This window comes from Myotis yumanensis, unplaced genomic scaffold, assembly GCF_028538775.1.
Source record: "Myotis yumanensis isolate MYYU_CA2020_CCGP unplaced genomic scaffold, mMyoYum1.0.hap1 SCAF_3, whole genome shotgun sequence".
In the NCBI taxonomy this organism is placed as follows: domain Eukaryota; kingdom Metazoa; phylum Chordata; class Mammalia; order Chiroptera; family Vespertilionidae; genus Myotis; species Myotis yumanensis.
This window is the reverse complement of record NW_027223754.1, coordinates 175,061,027-175,085,665: the sequence shown is the minus strand read 5'-3', so window position 1 is coordinate 175,085,665 and position 24,639 is coordinate 175,061,027. Positions and strand designations below refer to the sequence as shown.

Sequence of the window (24,639 nt, the reverse complement as noted above, 5' to 3'; positions counted from 1 at the left end):
TGTGAGCAGAAGTGGAGAAGCCAGGCAGACCTGGAACTCAGTGAGGTACGAAGAGAGGTGGTACCAAGGCTTGATGTTAGATGTGTTGATTTGGGAAGCGCCTGTAGAAGCTAGTGAGATGACCTCAAGGGATGAGGCTTGGAGCTTGAGGACAGTAGAGAAGGTTGGCTCCTGTGATAACGTATGACTATGACTTTGAAGGTCCAGGTCAAAGATGGAAGGACCAGTCAGCAGTCTTTCCAGCATTGCTTACACCTGGAACTCAAGAAAGAGAAGCAGCAAACCTGGAGTGGGAGCAAACCAGGGTCAGCTACTCAGCAGTGCTAAGAGCATGGGAATAACGGAGTCAGGGATAGGGGTTGCCATGAACCAGATTTGGGACAGTTGGGTACATCAAGATCACGATGCACATGTAGGTCCAGTTTAGTGTGGGTGTGAGAGGAATGGAAAGGTCAGATCTTGAAAACATAGCAGTTGTATGTGGCTTTCAAAAACAAAAACAATGTGTCTTACAAAAAGGAAAAGAAAACAATACCTGGTGGTTAGGAAGATAGGATCAAGAGCCAGACTCTAGGTTTGAATACCAACTCAGCCACTTATCAGCCAAATGACCTTGAGCTGAATGACCTTGAGCAGGTCACTCAACCTCTCTGAACCCAGTTTCCTCATCTATGAAATGGAGATAATAATACCTACTACCTCATAAAATTGTAATAAGGCCTAGGTCATTTAATCGTTGTAAAGGACTTAGAACAGTGCCTTGAAACACAATATGAGCTATGTGTTTGTTAAATCAAATATAAAATAAAATCCTGTTTCCCATTTGTAAGTCAAGATGAATAGACCCATGACCAGAGATGTCCCTCAGTAGATCCAGAATTCGACATATCCAGCCTGGTGAATATCCCAGCACCTGCTGTCATTTCCGATTTAAATTAAGGTACTCCTGTGGGCTGCACAAATATAAGTTTGCATGCCTCTTCCTTTTAAACTTAGGTTTTCCATGTTTTGTTTTTCTTGCCTAAAAACCGTAGCCTATTACCACATAAGGCACTCATTTATAAATATGTACAAGGTTTTAACTCCCGGGAATTATTATAAGAAATATTTATAAATGACCTAATTTCTTTGATGTTCTGCCTAGACTTAGGATAGGTTAATTCAGTTATTGATTGTATTTATTCAATTCTTCTTGGTGTCTGATCTTTAATTTCTGCAAAACCCAAAGGACAGTTTAGTCTAATGTAGACTAAGTTGAGTATAAGAGCAGAGTTCTCTTTTTGCTACCACTTACTTCCTGTCTGATCTGACGCAAGTAACCAAATTGCCCTTGTCAGTGCAAGCTGTTTCTCCCTTCTCCCCTGCTTACCTCAAAAAAATGTCATTATAACCTTCAGATTAAAAGCTCTCACACAGGCACCTCTTCTCCTTTTTTTTTGGTTTTGTTTTGTTTGTTTCTGCTGCAACTGTGTGTAGAGGACATAAGATTGGAAAAGCATTGGTGCTGGGTCCAAAGCAGGTGTAGACTTTGCTCTCAAAGTTTCTTGAAGATCATGCTAAAATAGCCTGATTATGTTTGTGACACTACCTTATGAAGCACTGGGGCAGGAGTAATGTCTGGGTGTCCCAGTGGGTATTCTCTTTTTCTTGTAATGTGAACCTGGTGATACATTTCTTGCTGATTACAAATCTTCCATGAGACCATATGACCTTACTTAGGGGATTATTACCTGATCTTAATTGAGCACAGAATCTGTGTTTTTATTCCGTTACCTTTTCATTCTCTTATTCCCCAAATCCAGAGGAAGTTCTCTTAGTTAAAAGGCTGTAACAGAGCAAAAACTTTGTTTTCACAGACCTGGATTTGACTGTGGGCTCAATCACTTACTTTTGAGCCAGATGGAAGACTTTGATGTCTGGAAGTACATGAAAAATGACGTCAAAATTTTGATACATCTCCTGACTTGTGGTACAGGAGATGTATCAAGTGTTTATAAACATCAAGTGTTTATTCCCTTACATTGACTCATCTTGTTATGAGAGAATGGACTTCTAGGAACACAGAGATATGTGTACCTATACAAAGCCACATCTTCCTACTCCATGGAGAATATAATTAACTGACAGCAGATATGGGCAGAAACTCCCAAGACCAAGAAATAGTCATTCTGGTCCTCTAAAAACCTGATAATTTATAGACACACTAGAGGCCTGTTGCACGAAATTCATGCAAGGGGATTGACCCTCGCAGCTGCGGCCCTCGCAGCCCCAGCTTCATCCAGAAGGTTGTCCGGCTGTCTGGTCTAATTAGCATATTATGCTTTTATTATTATAGATTATTATAGACTAGAGGCCCGGTGCACAAAAATTTGTGCACTCGGGGGTCCCTCAGCCCAGCCTGTGCCCTCTCGCAGTCTGGGACCCCTCAGGGGATGTCCACCTGCTGGCTTAGGCCTGCTCCCCGGGGGATTGTGCCTAAGCTGGCAGTGATACATCCCTTGGGGGATTTCCACTTGCTAGTGGGCCGAAGCTGCAGTTGAACATCCACAGAGCTGCTGAGGAGGCAGGAGAGGCTCCCACCATCGCCAATGTGATGCCTTCAGCCTGGCTTGTGGCTGAGCAGAGCTCCCCCTGTGGGAGTGCACTGACTACCAGGGGGCAGCTCCTGCATTGAGCATCTGCCCCCTGGCGGTCAGTGTGTATCATAGTGACCAGTCATTCCCAGTCGTTCTGCTGTTAGGGTCAGTTTGCACATTACCACCCTAACGGGTTTGGCTCAGTGGATAGAGCATCGGCCTGCGGACTGAAGGGTCCCAGGTTCGATTCTCGTCAAGGGCATGTACCCTGGTTGCGTACACATCCCCAGTAGGGGGTGTGCAGGAGGCAGCTGATCGAAGTTTCGCTCTCATCGATGTTTCTAACTCTCTATCCCTCTCCCTTCCTCTCTGTAAAAAATCAATAAAATATATTTGGGGAAAAAAATTGCATGTGCATATTACCCTTTTATTATATAGGATAGAAGCCTGGTGCACGGGTGGGAGCCAGCTGGCTTGCCCTGAAGGGTGTCCCAGATCAGGGTGGGCAGGGGACCCCCAGCTCCCTACGATCGCCCACACCGCCCATGCAGCCTCAGCCCGAAGCTGCAGCCTCCCCCAATCGTGGGCTCCGCCCCTGCCAGGCTGCAGCCGACCCGATCGTGCGCTCCGCCCCTGCCCAGGCCTTTCGCCTCTGGCCGAGGCGTTAGGCCCGGGCAGCGGGGACCCCTAGCTGCAGCCGCCCCCCCCACCCAGCTCAACCGCTCCCTGATAGTGGGCTCCGGGCAGCGGAGACCGACAGCTGCAGCCACCCCAGGATCGTGGGCTCCGCCCCTGCCCAGCTCCCATCGCTGGCTCCACCCCTACTTCCCACTATCACTGGCCAGTGCGGCAAAGGCCAGGATTCTCCGATCATGGCTGGGGGGCAGGGCAAAGGCGGCCCTCAGGGTTGCGGGGCTCTTAGCTCCCCCCGGCTCTTAGCTCCCCCCTGGGTTTCCGATCACTGTCAGTGCCAGGGGGCTTCTGTTCTTTCCCTTTTGCCTTCCTGCATTGTGCCTACATATACAAATTAACCGCCATCTTTGTTGACAGTTAACCGCCATCTTGGCTGGTGATTAATTTGCATATCTCGCTAATTAGCCAATGGGAAGGGTAGCGGTCGTACGCCAATTACCATTTTTCTCTTTATTAGTGTAGATTGTTTTTAATATAACTTCCCATTAATATGTGGAAAAGGCTGTAATAACTTTTAGTAGCATTTGAGTCAATGCTTTTAGAAAAAAATTCTACTTAAAATGAAATCACATGACAACATGTATTGAAGAGTTATAAAGCATGATGCCAATATCTGATTCATTTTTTTAAAATTGGTCCTGGCTGGTGTTGTTCAGTGGTGAGAGCACCAGCCCATGTACCGAAGAGTCTTGGGTTTGATTCCCGGCCCTGGTTAGTGTGTGGGAGGCAACTGATCGATGTGTCTTTTTCACAGGATGTTCCTCTCTGTGTGTGTGTCTCTCTCTCCTCCCTCCCTTCCACTCTCTCTAAGAATCAATGGAAAAAAATATCCTTGGGTGAGGATTAACAAAATAATAAAATAAAAATAAACAATAATAATAAACGAAGATTTTGTCCCTATAACATCTTTCAGGAAACTGTAATTGTTCATTATCATTTACAAAATCTCTCTGCAATATCTACTCCCCCACTTGGTGTTTTTGAGGCATATGGCAGGGGGTATGGCACTACGATTTGAAGAATGACTCACTGGCTCCACACACGCATTTTCTGCCTATCCAATTAGTGAACTCTGTGAACTGTAGTGGGAGGGAGCTCTTTGTCCAGCTCCTGCCATACACAGCCATGTCAAAGGTCTGAAAAGAACTATACGAGCCGGTGACATCTGCAACTAAGGAGGCAGAACTGACCCTGGAGCACACTCATGAGCCAGCAGGTACGGTGACTGATAACAAGGTTGAACCTAACCCCATTGAGAATGGAGCAGATCTCTGGGAAAGGTTACTGGAGGTGTGAGAATACACAGTAATAGCCTTGGCAGTGCAGTGAGCAGAGAGAAGGCGAAGTGCAGCAGAGAAGAGTAAATTGGTTGGTCTATTCTTATAAGAGGAGTGTATCTTATTTTTTCAGATCTGGTACTTGACATATACTCAAATGCATTTTTGTTGTTGTTATTAATCCTCACCTGAGGATCTTTTTTTCATTGACTTTTTTTTTTCTAGAAGAGTGAAAGGGAGGTTGGGAGGGAGGGAGGGAGGGAGGCAGGGAGGGAGAGAGAGAGAGAGAGGGAGAGAGACATCTATGTGCCTCCCACATGCACCCCAATGCAACCCAGGTATGTTCTCTTGACTGGGAATCGAACCTGAGACCCTTAGGTGCACAGGACAGGACTCAATCACTGAGCCACACCAGCCAGGGCTACTCTAGTGTATTTTTGTTTGAGGCAATAATACTCTGAGAATCAGCTTTCAATATGCAAGTATATAACCCAATCCCTCTATTGTATAGAGAGATATCAAAAGTAAGATGCTTTTAAAATAACATACTTATCATTATTTTGAAAAGTCAAGCCTGTGTGTTAGCTTCCAATAGAATCTGATAGGATTACTTCTTAATCAGTATTGTATAACTATTATTGTTTCCCAAGGAATCACAAGAATAAATCACAAGACTTCTTAGTAAAGTGCTAAGCACAAAGTAGGGGTTATATACTTTGGAAGTGGCAAACAATAAGAACCAATATTATATAACTTGACCTATTTAACTATTTTTAAAAAAAATCAGGCTACAGCCTCAATGTACCAACAATTTTATAACTATTTTGTCCGTTATTTTAGCATAAGTCTGATAGAATAATAAGAACCCCATGCATGCAGAGGGATTGTATATTTCTCCCTAAAGGTACTCACAGATGAGTTTTAGTAACTAAATTAATTCCTAAAATCAGAAACCATTATATTATTACATGAAATATGAATTTTTATACCTGATAATTAGTACTAAAATGCTGAAAAGTCAGCCTTAAGTAGAATTTTGTTGTTGTTGTTGTTGTTGTTAATCCTAACCAGAGGATGTATTTTTCCATTGATTTTTTAGAGAAAGTGGAAGGGAGGAAAGGAAAGAGGTAGAGAGAGAGAGAGGAAAAAACATTGATGTGAGAGAGACATTGAATGGTTTCCTCCCACACATACCCTAACAGGGGCTGAGGATTGAACCTGCAACCCAGGTATGTGCCCTTGACCAGGAATCGAACCCCAGACCCTTCAGCACTTGGGCCAACACTCTATTCATTGGGCCACACCAGCCAGGGCTAAGTAGAATTTTTATTGAAAAAATAACAAATTAAAATGTGTAGTAGGTACCGTATTCCATTTTTAAGTGGATAGAGTATTTTATTAGTCTGTTCACTTGTAGGCACTAATGCAGCTTTGTTTTTGTTTTTCTGTTGCAAAGAAAGGTTAGAGTGAGAGCCAACTTTTAGTGAATAGTTACTTAAAATCACATACCACAGATAAGAATCTGATTCAGTTACCTTCTAACCAAGTGACCTTGGGCAAGTTTCCCAGACCTCTTTGAGCTTGGGGATTTTGTTTTGTTCTGTGTATGGTACTGCCTGTAAAATAAGAATAATAATGGTATCTATTTTACAATGACGTTGTAAGGATTAGATAGTTTTACAGTGGCATTGTTATTGTTGTTTTGATTGACCTAAAACAAGGCTCCACTGAGACAGTGATTTCCTGACCTCAGCCACAAAATCCCTAGTAATTTTTCACAAACCTACGTGAGTGATTAAACCCATCAGCAAGCTTACTTTTGCTTATCTTTGTGTTAGTTTTGGCAAGGTAAGGGACCTAACATTAGAAGGCCATCTGTGTGGAAGGAACATAGCTTTTGTTAATAACTGCTGTTATCCCCTTGGATTTTGCAAAATATTACCAGTATACCCACAATTTGCCATATTCAGCTAAAATAAGATTTGCAGTCAGCAAAAGATTGTTGCATATAAGTGTCCTAAGATCCCATAGGATGTGGAAGACTTCAGGGGTGGCTTCATTTCGTGGCAATAATAGACAGTCTGGCCTGTTGGTTAATGGATTCTGACAAATAAAAGACACATTATTTTATTATAGCACACATTCTGCAGGATCTTTTTTTTTTTAAAGATATTTGTCAGAACTAGAACATATAAAAGAATGCAAATCAAAAAGATACATCGCTACTATTAGAATAAAACTAAAGGAGTTCATCAACACCAAACCAGTATTACATGAAATGTTGAAGGGTATTCTTTAAGAAGAGGAAGGAGGAGGAGGAGGAGGAGGAGGAGGAGGAGGAGGAGGAGGAGGAAGAGGAGGAAAAGTATGAACAATAAAATGGCAATAAATACATATCAACAATTGGATCTAAAAATCAAAATAAACGAACAAGGAATCTAATGAGTACAAAGAGACTTGAGATGAGGTTGATGGAAGTGTTCTGCACCTTGATTGGGGTGGTGGTGACATGATGACAAGCATTTGTCAAAACTAAAACTATATACCAAAAGGGTCAGTTCTACTATCACTTGTACATTATATCAATAAATCTGGCTTTAAAAAAACAAAGCAAACACAAATATCTTGTAGTATTGATGCAGATCACTATTTCCTGTGTATGGAATAACATAGTGCTTTATCTTTCCCTGAAATGTTGACAGATTTCTTATGTATTTAATGTATATTTGTGTTCACTTAGTAACAGTTTCAAAGTCACATTTTTAGGTCATTAAGTATTTTACTTTCTCTATAAGTAGTAATTGTTTAAAAATTACTTGAAAGTTTTTAAATTTCATGGAATATATTGCATCTGTTTCAGAGTATTTGTTTTCTGTGTTAATCAGAATGCTACAAATAACAACAATAACACTCGACCTGGCTTAAACAATGGCAACTTTTATTGGCTTCACCTCTGTGGTTATGGAATGGCTGCTCAACATTGAAGCCTACATAGGTCCCACATTTACATGGAGCAGCAAAGGGAGAGCGCTTTTTCCGTGGTTCTTCCTTTAAGAGTAGGGAACCTCCTCTTCCCCTCTGCTGTACACATTTCCTCATGTCTCCTTGTTTCCTGAACCAATCACTGTGTACCCGTTATTGTTACACCAATCAGGGACCCCCTTTTAATCTGGGAGGACAGTGGTTACTTCCCCAAAAGAAAGGCTACATAGTGGTGAGTTACGTGAACCAAGTCTGGATACCATTAAGAAATTGGGGGAGGCCTAGCCAGTTTTGCTCAGTGGATAGAGTGTTGGCCTGTGGACCAAAGGGTCATGGGTTCGATTCTGGTCAAGGGCATGTACCTTGGTTGTAGGCTTCTCTCCAGCCCAGGCCCTGGTCGGGGCACGTGCAAGAGGCAACCAGTTGATGTGTTTCTCGCACATTGATGTTTATCTCTGTCTTTCCTTCTTTCTTCCACTCTCTCTAAATATCAATGGGAAAATATACTTAGGTGAGGATTTAAAAAAAAATGGGGGCAAAGGATACCAGGCAGGTAAGTAACAATGCTAGTGCTTTACCCTAAATTTATTAAGTTAAAACAAAACCTTAACTAGTTGGGGGATTTGCTGACTACATAGTTATTATTTCAGTATTTCTGAGACCACAAATTATTTAAACAGTATTAGTTACTTTACCTAAAGACTTCACATAAAAATACCTCAGCTCAGTACTGCTGTAAGAAGCAACTTGGTCATTTTCCACATTAGAATAGATGCTGCCTATAAAACATAAGTAGTTGTCCTATATGTTGAATACAGTGAAGCATTCTTACAGCTTAATAGTATTTTATACAGTTTAAAAATATAACATTTACACAAATTAAACCCTGGTTAAAATATACTTTGGTCTGTTTTGGTACTAGAGTTTTTACTAAACCTTTATTATACTTAATACTCTCCTAGAGTGAAAGGGTATCTCAGAAAAGTAGGTAGAACTTTCTAAATAAAAAACATATTTTAGGTATAAAATATAAAATGCATTTTAATAGGACCAAGCCGAAGGGCTTTGGATAGTTAAAGAAGACTCCATAGACAAGGGCTGGAAATTCAGCCGGCCATCAAAAAGGAAGGTAAGTCTTAAACACCTACAGAGGTACAGCGAGAGCATGTGCCAGACAGAGGGGATAAAAGAAAGGTTTGGGGATGGCTGGGGACATGTTTGGATGAAGGTGGATAGATTAGTGTGTTTGGGGGAAAGTGTGCCTGTGAAGATACAGTGAGAGAGAAGTTTGAGGAAGTGACCAGGTTTGAACAACCCTGAATGGTACCCAGAATCTGGATCTTGTCCTGTCATTGAGGAGAGGACTCTTGAAGGCTTCTCTTTCTATGGAAAGTAGGGTTACCTGGGCAAAGCGGAGTTTTAGAAACACTCCTCATATGGCAGAAACAAGGTGGGTTAGAGCCAAAAATAGTGGAATCAGAGCATTTGGCAACTATTGATTGGCCTGATCTTGAGCAAAACAGGGTAGCAGCGATGAAAACTTAAGGGATGGATGCTAAAGACATAATAGCAAAAATAGAGAGAGAGAGAAATAAACAGAAAGACATAATGGCGTGAGAAGAGTTGGTAGCTGACTGGGTTTTGTGGTAGGGAGCTAAGTGTAAAGTAATTCAAGATGCCAAAGACAGATAACCAGAAAGAGATGGCACCATTGCCAAGATGGTAAAGTTTGGAGATGGTGTTTTCCAGAAAAGATGAGTTTACTTTTACATTAACACTATGTCAAAGTGGTAATAAGTGTCCAACAATAGTTAGGTATGTGAAACTTAAAATATTTTATTGCGCGTCAATATTTTATTGAAGCATGTGGTAGACGCAGGAGATAGTTAATAAGGAAAAAACTGTTCCCATCTTCATGGAACTAGCAGGGGTCTACACAGATATATTTAAGTAAATATCTGCCCTGGCCCGTATGGCCCAGTTGACTGGGCATGTCCAGTGCACCAAAACGTTTCTGGTTTGATTCCCAGTCAGGGCACATGCCCAGGTTGCAGGTGCGATCCCTGATGGGGGGTGTGTGCAGGAGGCAGCTGATCGATGTTTCTCTTTCTCTCCCCCTCTCCCTTCCCTTCTTTCTAAAAATCGATGAAAAAATATATTTTTTTAAAGAATTTGAGCCCTAGCCAATTTGGCTCAGTGGATAGAGTGTGGGCCTGTGGGCTGAAGGCTCCCGGGTTCGCTTCCAGTCAAGGGCATATGCCTGGGTTGTGGGCTCAATCCACTGTGGGGGGCATGCAGGAGGCAGCCAATCAATGATTCTCTCTCATCATTGACATTTCAGTCTTTCCCTCTCTCTTCCTCTCTGAAATCAATAAAAATATGTTTAAAAGAATAAAAGGAATGTGAACGAAAAGAATTTGCCTGCCATGTATGTTCCCCTCTCCCTCAACTACCTATAAATCACCCATTCTCACTTCTGAAATTTAATACCCCATTTCCCCTTTCTTCTTTAAAAATAATAATAATAAAGTGTGGGTTTAATTTTAAAATATGGATAAAAGGCCCCAGCCAGTGGGGCTCAGTTGGTTGGAGTATCATGCTGTATACCAAAAGGTGATGGTCCGATTCCAGGTCAGGGTACATACCCAGGTCGTGGGTTTGATCCCCAGTTGGTGTACATATGGAAGGCAACTGATTGATGTTTCTCTCTCTCTCAAAAAAAACAAAATGGGTAGAAGAAGGTAGGTGGCATAGATGAAACAAGATTAACAATGAGTTGATGACTGTGGAATCTCCGCAATGGACACATGGAGGTTCATTTCACTCTTTTCTCTTCTTTTATATATGACTGGAGGCCTGATGCATGAAATTTGTGTAAGAGTAGGCCTTCCTTCCCCCAGCTGCTGGCACTGGCTTCCCTCTGGCGCCCAGGACCCAGGCTTCCCTCTGGCCCCGATTTTGTCCGGAATGATGTCCAGTCTAATTAGCATATTATCCTTTTATTATTATAGATTGAAATTTTCCACAATGCAATGTTTTTTTGCAAGGACAAAAAGTTTTGTGCATAAAGCTGACAATTAGAGAAGATGACTGAGAGAATGATGAAATCGTGTCCAAAGAGAGGTGGGGGGAAAACAAGAAAAGTATTGTGTCTGGGAACCGGAAAAGTTAAAAGATGTTTCAAGGCAAAGATGGGTGACAGTGGTAACTGACTGCTACAGGCGTCACAGGAGAAGTCGTTACTGGCCCTGACTGGTGTGGTTCAGTTGGTTGGGCATCACTGTGAACCTGGAGATCGCCACTTTGATTCCACACAAGGGCACATCCCCGGGTTCGGGCTCAATCCCTAGCAGGGGGTGTGCAGGAGGCAGTTGATCGATGTTGCTCTCTCACATCGATGTCTCTCCTCCCATTCCCTCTCTAAAAATCAATAAACTATCCTTTTTTTAAAAAAAGTTGTTACACATTATATCTAGCAAATTGCCCATTTCTAATTTTCTCACTTTCTGGTTGGATGTTCCTCGATGGCTGAAAGGAATTGGGTACTTGAGAAGCTTGAGAAAACTGTTTTAATCAAACCATTCGATGAGGAGTTTATTACTTGAGAAATACTGTCCAAGCTTTATTTCCTAATATGTGCATATCTGTTCAATTTGTAGGAGACAAATGAGCAAAAACTTCACAACATAGCCAATGAACTGTTGCTTACAGAAAGAGCTTACGTCAACCGACTTGACCTCTTAGATCAGGTAATATTTTCCATTTCAGAATTATTTTAATCTTCGGCACTATACATTACTTTAACTTAATAATTAAAGTCTTTAGAAACTACAGAGAAGGACCTGACCATTTTTGGCCAGTGAAAGGAAATTTATAGCATTTCTAGGTTTATCAGTGAATTCACTCGGTATAAAGTGTTATACTTCATAAAGAGCAGACTGACGGACTTTTCGTACAAGTCACATGTGTCTTTTATCCATGTCTTTCAACCCATTATTGTGATTCTCTATGCTATGTTTCTATGATAATTTAAATGAGAGATTGTGATTCTGATGTGATACTAACGTGAATATATCACTGATTCTGTTTGGCTTGTTTGCTGTTCAGTCTTATGAGCATGACCTGAGTGGCTGCAGTCATAGGGCCAGAGGGGATATTGAGAGTTCACTTGCTCAGCCTTGTAGGAAACGTTTAATACAGTGACTGATGCAAAGTTGCACAGTCAGTATTTGTTGAATATGTGAATCTACTTTATCACATTTTGTACTTCCATCCTGGTAGAGCCTTGAGTGTTATTTCAGATGCACATTTGCAAAGAAAGTTGTTTTTTTCTCCCGGTATTTCTTTATTTTTATTTATTTATATTTTAATTGAATTTATTGGGGGTAACATTGCTTAATAAAATTACATAGGTTTCAGGTGTACAGTTCTATAAGACATCATCTGTATATTGTATGGTGTGTTCACCACCCCAAGCCAAGTCTTCTTCTATCGCCATTTACCCACCTCCCCTTTATCCTTTCCTATCCTGCCCCCCACACCCCTTTTTCCTCTGGTAATCACCATACTGTTGTTTGTGTTTAAGAGGTTTATTTGTGTGTGTGTGTGGTTTTTTGTTTGTTTTGTTTTGTTTTTGCTTAACCTTTCACCAATCCCTCTCCCCTCTGACAGCTGTCAGTTTGTATCTATGAGTCTATTTCTATTTTGTTTGTTAGTTTATTTTGGTCATTTGATTCCATGTACAAATAAAATCATACAGTACTTGTCTTTTTCTGACTGGCTTATTTCACTTAGCATAATACTCACCAGACCCATCCATTCTATTGCAAAAGTAAGATTTCCTTCTTTTTTTTATAGCCAAGTAGTATTCCACTGTGTAAATGTACCACAGATTTTTTATCCACTCATCTACTAATGGGCATTTGGGCTGCTTTCAAATCTTGGCTATTGTAAATAATGCTGCAATGAACATAGAGGTACATATATTCTTTCAAATTAGTTTTGGGTTTTTTAGTGCTGGGTCATAAGGCAGTTCCATTTTTAATTTTTTGAAGTAACTCCATATTGGTTTCCACAGTGGCTGCACCAAGCTTCATTCCAACAAACAGTGCACTAGGGTTCTCTTTTTGCCAGAACTTCACCAACACTTGTTGATTTATTGATGAAAGCCATTCTGACAGGGTTGAGGTGATACCTCATTGTGGTTCTAATTTGCATTTATCTGAGGACTAGTGACATTGAGCATCTTTTCATATGTCTCTTTGGAGAAGTGTCTATTCAGGTCCTTTGCCCATTTTTTAATTGGATTGTTTTGGGGGGAGGTTTGGTGTTGAATTGTATAAGTTCTCTATAAATTTTGGATATTAACCCCTTATCGCAGTGGTTCTAAACCTTCCTAATGCCGTGACCCTTTAATACAGTTCCTCATGTTGTGGTGACCCCCAACCATAAAATTCTTTTTGTTGCTACTTCATAACTGTAATTTTGCTACTGTTATGAATCGTAATGTAAATATCTGATATGCAGGATGTATTTTCATTGTTACAAATTAAACATAATTAAAGAATAGTGATTAATCACAAAAACAATATGTAATTATATATGTGTTTTCCGATGGTCTTAGGCGACCCCTGTGAAAGGGTCGTTCGACCCCCAAAGGGGTCGTGACCCACAGGTTAAGAACCACTGCCTTATCGGATGTACTATTGGTGAATATGCTCTCCCACTCAGTGGTTTGTTTTTTATTTTGCTGATGGTTTCTTTTCCTGTGCAAAAACTTTTTAGCTTGATGTAGTCCCACTTGTTTATTTTTTCTGTTTCCCTGCTCAAGGAGATATATCAGAAAAAATATTGCTAAGAGAAATGTCCGAGATTTTATTGTCTATATTTTCTTCTAGGATTTTATGGTTTCAAGTCTAACATCCAAGTCTTTAATCTATTTTGAGTTTATTCTTGTGTGTGGTGTGAGAAGGTGGTCTAGTTTCATTTTTTTTTTTTTTGCATGTGTCTGTCCAGTTTTCAATATTATTGAATAGACTATCTTTACCCCATGCTATGTTCTTGCCTCTTTTGTCAAATAGTAATTGACCAGAAAGATGTGGGTTTATTTCTGGGCTCTCTATTCTGGTCCATTGGTCTATAAGTCTCTACCTTGCTGCTTTGATTACTATGGCCTTGTATTATAGTCTGATATCCGGTATTGTGACTCCTCCAACTTTGTTCTAATTTCTCAAGATTGCTGTGGTTATTTGGGGTCTTTTGTGGTTCCATATAAATATTTGTTCTAATTCTGTGAAAACATTTTAAAATGTATTGTAAGAGTAACTATTGAAAACTAAGATCTCTCAATCCTGCTTCAGTGATAAAAGAACAAGATAATTGGTAGATTGTCTGCTAATACAGACTGCTCTTAGAAGAGAGAGTTGCCACGCTTGAGCATTAGTTGTAAGAAGAATTGTCCTCTTCTGTCATTGGAAAACTGGAACTTCATGGGAGTAGGTCATCCTGTGCATGCTCCCTCTCATCAGTTCCTAGAGTTCCTGTTACAGTGAGCCCCCAGGGGCCGAATTAACACTGTGTTCTTTGAAATAATGAGTTTGCAACTCAAGTAATACTTTCCAAAGAATTTCTCCATGTCAATCAAGTTACTTTGAGTTTGTATCTTTGAAACAACTTTTTTCTTCACGGGGATCACAGACCTGAAACTTTTAGTTATTCCCATAAGGGAGATATGTCTTTTTTAAAAATCGGATGTGTCCTCCACCTTTTTTCCCCAGCCACATTAGCTTGTTCAGCTATTGTTGCTGACGATAGAGAAGTTTAGACTCTTAATTACTACAATATCCTATCTATTGGAGTCTCTAGGGACATAATTTTGTGTTCTTTTTGCCTGAAGAAAATGCAGTGGAGGGGAATTTAGAAAATTAACAACCATCTGGATATTATGAAGGACCAGACCTCCTTCTGCCTACATTTAACAGAATGGCAAGAGGTATAGTAGCCCTAGTGGAGTATAGCTAAGATTGCAGATTTTTTCTTTATGATACCTATTATTATCCATATGCAGGAGAAGATTTTTTTGTCCTAATACCAGTGTTTCAAGTTTTGTGACATTTTTTACTAAAAAGTAGGAAAACATTAGAGAACTGAAATATTCTTTTTTCATCCACTGACCAGTTATTTATTAAGTACTTTTCTTCTATAGAAACTAAATTATAATGTCTTCCCTCCCCAAGTTGTATAGTTTTAATAGAAAAAAAAGAGACGTATGCGAACAAATGACAATACCAGTAAAGGCAATATGTAGTAAAGGACACAAAAATCATTCAAAACATAAACAGGAGTGGAAAATGCCACAATTATGAGGTGTATGTAAAGTTTTTTTTTTATTATTTAATCTCTTAATTCTACTTATGGATTCGAAGGGTAAATTCTGTTAACCTCAGTTGGAAATTCTCTGGCACAAAAGTGGTTAGCATCCCACAAAAAGAGGCAAAGTTTCCTAATTCTAATTTCTGGTTCTTCTTAACCAAAGTACATACTCAGTCCTGTAGTTCAAAAATGATTGATTTCTTGAACCATGAACTTTTCCATTTATTCAACAAAAAGTTGTTAAAGAACCTACTATGTGCATAGCACAGTGCCAGGTGGTAAGCCAATAAATTTGAAGTAATGTTTGCTCTATTCTCTTATTCAGGTATTTTATTGCAGACTATTGGAAGAGGCCAATCGAGGCTCATTTCCAGCAGAGATGGTGAATAAAATCTTTTCTAATATTTCATCAATAAATGCCTTCCATAGTAAATTCCTATTGCCAGAACTGGAGAAACGAATGCAAGAATGGTAAGGAGTAGATAGCAAATGATATGTCTAAGGCAGTCATACTAGATGCTGTGTTATTCAGCTTTTAAACTGAAATACTTATGTTACACAGAGCTGTAGCCAAATATTTGGGCTAAATTTTTATGCTATAGACCAATAATAGGAGGTGTACGTTTTCAACTTTAAAAGGGTTTCATCTCTTCAAACTGTTTTTACTAGTGAAGATACAATGTTATGAGTTATATGGAGTTTGAAGATTTTCTTAGTATCGCTTTTTACTATTTCATTCCTAAACTTTGTTTAATTCTCTACCTTCCTTCATTCTCTACCAATCTCATAGCAGAGTGAATCCGATTAAGTATAGGTTGTGTGTAGAAAGGTGATAACTTCTTTTGAAGTCCTGTTAACTCACTCATTCTATAAGAAATCTTAATGACTTGTTTCTATATTTTATACAGGGAAACTACTCCTAGAATTGGTGACATCCTCCAGAAATTGGCACCATTCCTTAAGATGTATGGAGAATACGTGAAAGGATTTGATAACGCAATGGAATTGGTTAAAAACATGACAGAGCGTATTCCCCAGTTCAAATCAGTAGTTGAAGAAATTCAGGTAATATGACTCTTTTGTTTAAGGCTATGCAGCAGTTGTTCTGTCCAAATCATAAAGTTTCTAGATATAAAATTTAGATTGTGGTATCTGTTTGAGATACCTAGCCAAATTCCTTCAACTCTGAATTATGTAAAAACCATCTCTGCAAAATTAAAATATTGAGCATAGGCCATGTGTTGAGCAGTAAATTCTCCATTTGCTTTTGAGAGCAAGAGAGTGCTTTTATTTGGGTCCATGTAAATTACAAAGTGAATTCCCATTTAGTTCTGTGCCTCTCTTGCTTTCTTTCAGAGGTTGAAATGTTGAAATGAATAGAAGTGAATATAAAGAACTAGAGGCCTGGTGCACAAAATTTGTGCACAGGAGGGGGGGGTCCCCTTAGCCCAGCCTGCACCCTCTCCAATCCAGGACCCCTTGGGGGATGTCCAACTGCCGGTTTAGGCCCGATCCAGTCGGACATCCCTCTTACAATCCAGGACCACTGGCTCCTAACTGTTCGCCTGCCTGCCTGCCTGATTGCCCCTAACTGGCCCCCCTGCCAGCCTGATCACCCCTAACCGCCTCTACCTGCTGACCTGATCCCTCCTAACTGCCCCCACCTCCCCACACTGGCCTGGTTGCCCCCAACTGGGCCCCCCCCCCCCCCCCCCCGCTAGCCTGGTCACCCCTCACTGCCCTCCTCTGCCGGCCTGGTCACCCCTCACTGCTCCCCCCTGCCGGTCTGGTTGCCGCCAACTGCGCCCCCTGCTAGCCTGGTCACCCTTCACTGTGCCCCCTGCTGGCCTGGTCACCCCATGCAGCCTGCCGTTCAGTCATTTGGTCGCCCCTCACTGCCCCCCTGCCGGCCTGGTCACCCCACGCAGCCTGCTGTTCAGTCATTTGGTCGTCCCTCACTAACCCCCCTGCCTGCCTGGTTGCCCCACGCAGCCTGCTGCTCAGTCATTTGGTTGTCTCTCACTAACCCCCCTGCCGGCCTTGTCGCCCCACTCATCCTGTTCGGTCGTCCATTCGGTTGTTTCAGATGTGATGGCCCCTGGCTCGTTATATATATAGATGCTGGTTATAGTTTTTCTCTCATTGATATTTCTGTCTCCCTCCCTCTCTCCTTAAAATCAGTAAGAACATTGTTTAAAAAGAATGATTGTTATAAATTCTGATATTTTAGAAATATAATTATTCTGGATTTTTTTGTGATTTTATATGATTAAAAAATATTTTTTAATTTTTTGTGACACCAGAATAATACATTTTAATAATACCATAGTAATTTCTATTTGATTCTCTAGTTGAAGTTGTTAATAATTATTCTGTGCCAAAGTTTAAATATTTTTAAAAAATTCTTTAGATCACATACGTTTCTGGGGTTGGGAATTCTGTGCCCCTTCACTGCTCTCTCTTTTTTTTTTTTTTTTTATTAAATATATTTTATTGATTTTTTTACAGAGAGAAAGGGAGAGAGATAGAGAGTTAGAAACATCGATGAGAGAGAAACATCGATCAGCTGCCTCCTGCACATCTCCTACTGGGGATGTGCCCGCAACCAAGGTACATGCCCTTGACCGGAATCGAACCTGGGACCTTTCAGTCCGCAGGCCAACCCTCTATCCACTGAGCCAAACCGGTTTCGGCAACTGCTCTCTTTTGTGTTTCCTCTTCTCTCTGTTTGCCTGGCGATACTGTATCTAAGGTGCTTACCATGGAGCTTGTTGCATAATAAGTGCTCACTGCACGATGCTGGTGATGGTGGTCATTATTTTACCAAAACAGAAATCTGTCTCTACAATGTCTGTCATCTCCATATTATGAGGAAATGATGAGACTGGGAAAGGCGCAATGGGTTGAGAATCAGCTAACCTAATTTAGAATCCTCGCCTGCCACTTACAATCATTTTACCTCAGAAAGCTGTCTAACTCTCCTAAGCCACAGTTTCTTTATGTACAAATTTTGGGATCAGTAATATTTTCGCTGACCTGTGTGTGTAATACGTTTGTTAGAGAAAGTCAAAAGAGATGACTAAACTTATAACAATATTTATTTATTTATTTTTATTATTTTTTAAAAAATATATTTTATTGATTTTTTACAGAGAGGAAGGGAGAGGGATAGAGATTTAGAAACATCAATGAGAGAGATACATCGATCAGCTGCCTCCTGCACACTCCCCACCAGGGGGGTTGTGCCCGCAACCAAGGTACATGCCCTTGACTGGAATCGAACCTGGGACCTTTCAGTCCGCAGGCTGATGCTCAATCCACCAAGCCAAACCAGTTAGGGCACATTAATATTTATTAAGCAAAGCCATTACCCCTCAGCTTCCACGCTAATTTCAGGCTCTTTTTACATTTCCTAGTCTACAATAATGACTTCCAAACTAGCTTCCCCACATCTTCCTAAAGCCATATTGCAATAGGTTGATCTTAGTAGACCTCTAACGATATCCCTCCCCTGCATGAAAACCTGAAACAATACTACACTCAGTTTGACATTATACACCAGATTACTATTTCTTCTTCATCCTGTGTCCATACAAATATATTATTTGCTAACAAAACTCCATTGTTCCCTTTTATTGACCATGTTTCATGCCCCACTGCCTTGGGCTTGTTCTCCAAGGTCCCTCTATCTTCATTTGCCTCCTGGTATTCCTTGAGTACCTTCCCACCCAAAGCCTGCCCTCATCCATGTTCAGGTTAAATGTTCCTTTCTCTGCAAAGCCTTTGGTTTCTTGTTTGCTTTAATTGCTAACCGTGTCTTAATATGACTTGTATAACCTTGCCTTAATCATGCTATGAGTTGAATAAATATGTTAAGAAGATTCATGCTTTGTTTAATATGAACAAGAACACATCTTACTTTTCAAGGAATCTTTTCCCTTTCTTATGTCAACAGCTTATTGAAAACAAATGCTATCGACTCGATTTCACCCAGAAAAAAAAAAATCTATTTAAGGAGTTTGGTTTCTAATGGAAAAGAATGCCATGACCTAATGAAAAATGGAAAAATTCTGACAGATAATGAAATGATCAGATCTTGTCATTCTGTGTAGAGTATTTTTAAGTTCAAAGGAAATGATGTTTGTGGTGGCCTTATTATAAAATAGTTTCTGCTGAGTCCAAAATCATTTAATAAAATTTTTCTTAGTGAAGCTCATTAAATAGTAGATGCTTCTTTTGAAAATCTCTACAGTATGATTTAATAATATGACCTCACACAGACTTGTAATGACTAATTGAAGTGGTTGCCAGCACTCTGGAATTTTCTTGCTTAAAATGCTGCTTGATTTTCCTTTCTGTTCTTACCCTTGGTTGGTGGTCTTCAAACTGCAGTGGAAGAATCAGGGATTCCAATGCACATGCCCAGGCCCTAACCTCAAAAATCATCGTTTCATAGATTCGGGTGGGGTTTAAAATTCCTATTTTCATTAGTACCCGCAGTTATATCTAATGCAGATGATACATAGACTGTACTTTGCAGGGAGACACTGCCCCTGATGAAAGCTCTGTATTACAGTTTTCAACTAGCCAACCTGATTTTTAAATCTTTCTTTACAAACCTTTCTAATTACAGAAACAGAAGGTGTGTGGGAATTTGACCTTGCAGCACCACATGCTGGAGCCCGTTCAGCGGATTCCTCGGTACGAGATGCTCCTGAAGGACTACCTGCGGAAATTGCCCCCTGACTCTCCAGACTGGAATGATGCGAAAAGTAAATGCATTCCCCGCTCTTTTCCATTATGGGATGATGTAGTGGCCAAGCAGCTTTGTGGTTCCAACGCAGGATATAGGTCTGATAGGCACTTCAGGAAAATATTGGTGCCAGGAAATAATCTCACTGGATATTGTTAACAGCACCTCCATTAGGCAAGCACTTTAGAGCAATGCAGATCACATTTCTCATGCTGGCTTCTCATTAATCACTAACTCTGAAATAGAAAACTATAGTCTTAAAGTCCTGGCCCATTTGGCTCAGTAGTTAGAGCGTCGGCCTGCGGACCATAGGGTTGTGGGTTTGATTTCCTGTCCAGGGCTCATACCTGGGTTGCAGGTTTGATCCCTGGCCTGGAACTTGGAGCCTGCGGGAGGCAACTAATCAATGTGTCTCTCTCACATTGATGTCTCTCTCTTTCTCCCCGCCCCCCCCCCCCCCCCCCCCCCCCCCCGCCGCCTTCCTCCCACTCTCTCTAAAAATCGATGGGAAAAATGCCCTAGAGTGAGGATTAACAAAATAAGCAAACAAACTATAGTCTTAGAGACATCTGGGATTGCAACACACGATTACCTTCTCACAGGAAGAATACAATTATCGGAATTACTAGTGCTGCTGGTTAGATAGGTTGATGCATACCGAGAAAGATGAGATGGCATTTATTATCTCAAAATAACCTAAGCAGTGTTGGCTTTACCTGTTCAGAAGAGAAAATGATGCTATATACTGTCAGTTAACATTTCCCTGTGAGAAAACGTTATTCCTATTCTGCTAGTTGTCTTTTATTTTATAGAAGACTTGTCATGTATGTCTTTTAGATAATAAATGAAAGGCTTTCTTTAAAGCTTAAAGGTTTCAATAATGTTACTTTCTTGTGTACTTTAAAAAAATCAATTAGTGCCCTAGCCAGCTTGGTTCAGTGGATAGAGCATCAGCCTGCAGACTTGAAGGGTCGTGGGTTTGATTCCGGTCAAGGGCTCATGCCTGGGTTGTGGGCTCGATCCCCAGTGGGGGGCATGTAGGAGGCAGCCGATCAACGATTCTCTCCCATCATTGATGTTTCTATCTCTCTCTCCCTTTCCCTTGCTCTCTGAAATCAATAAAAAAATATTTTTAAAAAATCTATTAGCTGTGAAAGTAAGAATGAAAGTTAAGAAATAGAATTGGGTTTGTATTCAACAAGTATTAACAATACTGGTATATAATCTTAAAGCATTGCTACTTCCTCTAATAATTTCTTGTCTTCCATTATAAGTGTGCCTTGATAAGAGATGAGGATCACAAAACACAATCTTTGGTCTAGGAGCCTGGGTTTTTTTTTTTGAACACAAGCTCTGATTTGATTCTCCCACCATCCAAGTGAGTCAGTGACCGCAGGAACTTCTCTTCTCCCCTTTCTCCCTCTTCCGTTTAGAACTTTCCTGACTTGCTGTCTTTCACTTTTTATTTCATCTCCACTTTCCACACATCTGGCCTGAGTTCTTGGTGTTAGTGGCAGAACTGGTGGTTGGGCTGGAGGTGGGAGTTACCACTGCTACTCCTCAAATTGGTCTCCTGGGCAGTGGCCCCAGCCTGTCTTGCTTTTTTTCCCTCTCTCATGGATTCTGTGTGGAATGCACAGAATTGCCCGTATCCGCATAATTCTCCAGAATGTAAATAAAATTCAGTTTCTTCTATACTTAAAGACTCCGACTTCCTCTTATGTGCTAATGTCAAAAATGACAAAATTGGCAACGTGGTATTTTATTACTCTTTTTGATTTCCCGTTGCTACTTACACTAAAATTCTAAGGCAATCACAGAGGGAGACATAAAAGTCGGGAAAGCAACAAAAGTGCAATTTGTTTAGTAATGGAACAAAGAAGACAGAAAATTTGGTCCAGAGCCAATAGGTTGTTGTAACAGAATTAACCCAACCAGGATTCACAAGATATAAAAGAAAGGAAGAGAGTAGGACCTGACTTAATATTGAGAGCATTCCCTGGGGTGGAGCCGGCAGGAGACCTCAGCTTCCCCAGCTTCACCGGGGGCCCCAGGCCTCCTACCTTGCTCAGACTATGAGTTCCCATTGCCATCTCTCCATACCACCCACCCCTGTAGCAAAACCCTCTATCAGCATTGGCTGAAGCTAGAACTATGGCTGTCTTTTCCCAAAGAATGTTAGTTCTACTTAGTGGTTAAATTGCTCATAAAATCAATAAAATAATACCACTGAAATGTTGTAGAAATTCGAGTCAGAAGACTTGGGTTTAAATGTGGCCCTTTAATATCATAGTTGTGTGACTTTAGCCAAGACACATCACACTCCATTTCTTTAATCTGTCAAATGAAACAAATATACTTTCCATTCAGGGTTGTATAAGAAGTAATTGACCTAATACCTATGAAAGCACCTGGCAGAGGGCCTTGTCCCAAGCTAGTGTACATGGTGTTTGCTGATTTTGAAAGTTCCATTATGGATTAAATCTATCTGTAAGCCTAATAATTGTCAATGAGGAAATACCCTTCAAGTTCCAAGTATTGATCTACTTACAAATGAGCTTTTAAAAGTACAGTAGGTCCTCGGGTTACGTCGGAGATCCGTTCCTATGATGCGACATAACACGATTTTCGCCGTAAATCGGAACCCACCTACATAAGCACCTACGTCACTCACGTGGAGCACATACACAGCAGTAATGAAGTGAAACAGTAAAAAAAATTTAAAAGATAACAATTCCTGACCTTTACTTGTGGTAAATAATTAATAAAAAACATAAAGCACATATGTACATATGTTGAAATGATTAATTTTTTTTTTTTATAAATAAACTAGAGGCCCGAAGAATGAAATTTGTGCACAAGGCGGTGCGGGTGTGGGTGTGGGGGTGTCCCCTCAGCCCAGCCTGCACCCTCTCCAATCCGGGACCCCTCGGGGGATGTCCGACTGCCGGTTTAGACCCGATCCTCATCCCTCTCACAATCCTGGACCACTGGCCCCTAATCGCTCACCTGCCTGCCTGCCTGATCACCCCTAACTGCTCCCCCCGCTGGCCTGGTCACCCCATGCAGCCTGCTTGTTCAGTCGTTTGGTTGTCCCTCACTAACCTCCCCTGCAGCCTAGTCATAGACAGCCATCTTGTGAGGATGTGAGGATTAATTTGCATATCACCTCTTTATTATATAGGATGGGAGATGGCAACGTAACCACGAAATGATATAACCCGAGGAGTATCTGTATCCAGTTTGTAAATGGAAATTGCCTCCTGCTTTTATTATGTACTAGAGGCCCAATGCACAAAAGAGTAGGCATTCCTTCCCCCAGTTGCTGGCACCAGCTTCCCTCTGGCACCTGGGACCCAGGCTTTCCTCCGGCTGCCAGCAGGCACCCGGGACCCTGGACTTCTGTCATAGCCCTGGCTTTGTCCGGTCTAATTAGCATATTATGCTTTTATTATTATAGATCTTTGGTCTCAGATTTCTGCTTCTTTTCTTTTTTTCTTTTTCCAGATTTCTTCTTATTGTAGTGTAAAGTATATGTTATTCAGCTATCTAGTTGCATAGTAAGGACAACATATATTTATTTTATTTTATTTTTCTCCATTTAGAATCACTGGAAATTATATCTACAGCAGCAAGCCATTCTAATAGTGCAATAAGAAAAATGGTAAGTGGTAAGAGGAGACGGGAATCTTCTAGTTAGATAATTGCCAGTAATATAGCCTAATATTATCTAAAGTTTGTATCAAAATGAATTGGTACAGATAAACAAAAAGGATTGTTTATAAACTGTTTAATGTTATCTGTAATAACCTTCTCTTAATTTCCTCATAAGTGACGTATTTTATACCAAAATTTATGCTTAGTTCCAATTGCTTCTGAGTTATTCATATTTTAGCTAAGGTTGTTATATTATTAAAACCACTAAGGCGAAACCTCCTTATATTTTATGTTGCTGTGCTTTGTTTTCATTTCTTAGGATAACCTAAAGAAACTCTTAGAGATTTATGAAATGCTGGGAGAAGAGGAAGACATTGTAAATCCTTCCAATGAACTAATAAAAGAAGGACAGATCCTTAAACTAGCTGCTCGGAACACATCAGCACAGGAACGCTACCTTTTGTTAGTGAGTATTGTCATGTGAGCAGATTGCTTAAGAATAATTTATAAGCATTGTTATATACATCTTGGAAAACTAGGATGCTTGCCCGCTCTCCAAAACAATGGTATCTAACCTGGTGCCATCACCACTGTCAAGACTCCACATCGGGAAAGTCCTCAGTAACTGAAAGTTGTTCTTTCAAGGACACAAATCCTTATTTTTGAAGTATTTTTCTATAACTTTTCTGTGTATTTGCCATATGTAATTTACTCTGGTAACACATCCTGAAGATAAGTGAGCCTTTCCATGATGGTCATAGCCAGCAGTGTGTGTGTGTGTGTGTGTGTGTGTGTGTGTGTGTGTGTGTGTATGAGGTATGACATGCTTTCTGGTTTCTTCTCCTTTCATTCTTACAGGCTAAAAGGTACTGTTTCCTGGATATTGTGTCAACATATTATTTCTTGACAACAGTTTTCTTCCTAGTCATTTCTAAACACTACTTTTTAGCCTTTCTAGTTTGAAGAAGTATATAAGCTATGTTGAAAAACGTGCACCTACAATTCATATGTGAAAAGTACGAGTTTGCTCCATAGTTCCTTGTCACTGCAGTCAGGCCTGTCCCTGCCTGCACTTCCTGAAATAACCATTAGTTATTTCAGGGGCTTGGCTGACATGTAAGATCTCTCCTGGGGAATCCAGGCGATTTATTTTTAGTCACTAGTAGTTCCAGCTCCTTTTCCTATCTAATGATATGACAATCATCGTAATAGCTAACATTGAGTAGCAGAAAGCTAACGTTGAGTGATAGCTCAGTAAACGTTAGCTATTATTGCGATTGTTATTATAGGCAAAGAAACAGAGAGACATTGGCATAGACGCTGCTCCATG

At 40.5% G+C, this 24,639-nt stretch overlaps 1 protein-coding gene across 1 annotated transcript in view; it reads left to right on the top strand.

Moving 5' to 3' along the window:
* The window catches only part of FGD4 (FYVE, RhoGEF and PH domain containing 4), a 220,422-nt gene that overhangs the window by 173,344 nt on the left and 22,439 nt on the right, over positions 1 to 24,639 (top strand). Inside the window, exons 5-10 of the mRNA XM_070410470.1 lie at positions 11,188 to 11,277; positions 15,225 to 15,370; positions 15,808 to 15,964; positions 19,533 to 19,671; positions 23,258 to 23,316; positions 23,629 to 23,775. Coding sequence (XP_070266571.1) covers positions 11,188 to 11,277; positions 15,225 to 15,370; positions 15,808 to 15,964; positions 19,533 to 19,671; positions 23,258 to 23,316; positions 23,629 to 23,775 — 738 coding nt within the window. The remainder of the gene's footprint in view (positions 1 to 11,187; positions 11,278 to 15,224; positions 15,371 to 15,807; positions 15,965 to 19,532; positions 19,672 to 23,257; positions 23,317 to 23,628; positions 23,776 to 24,639) is intronic.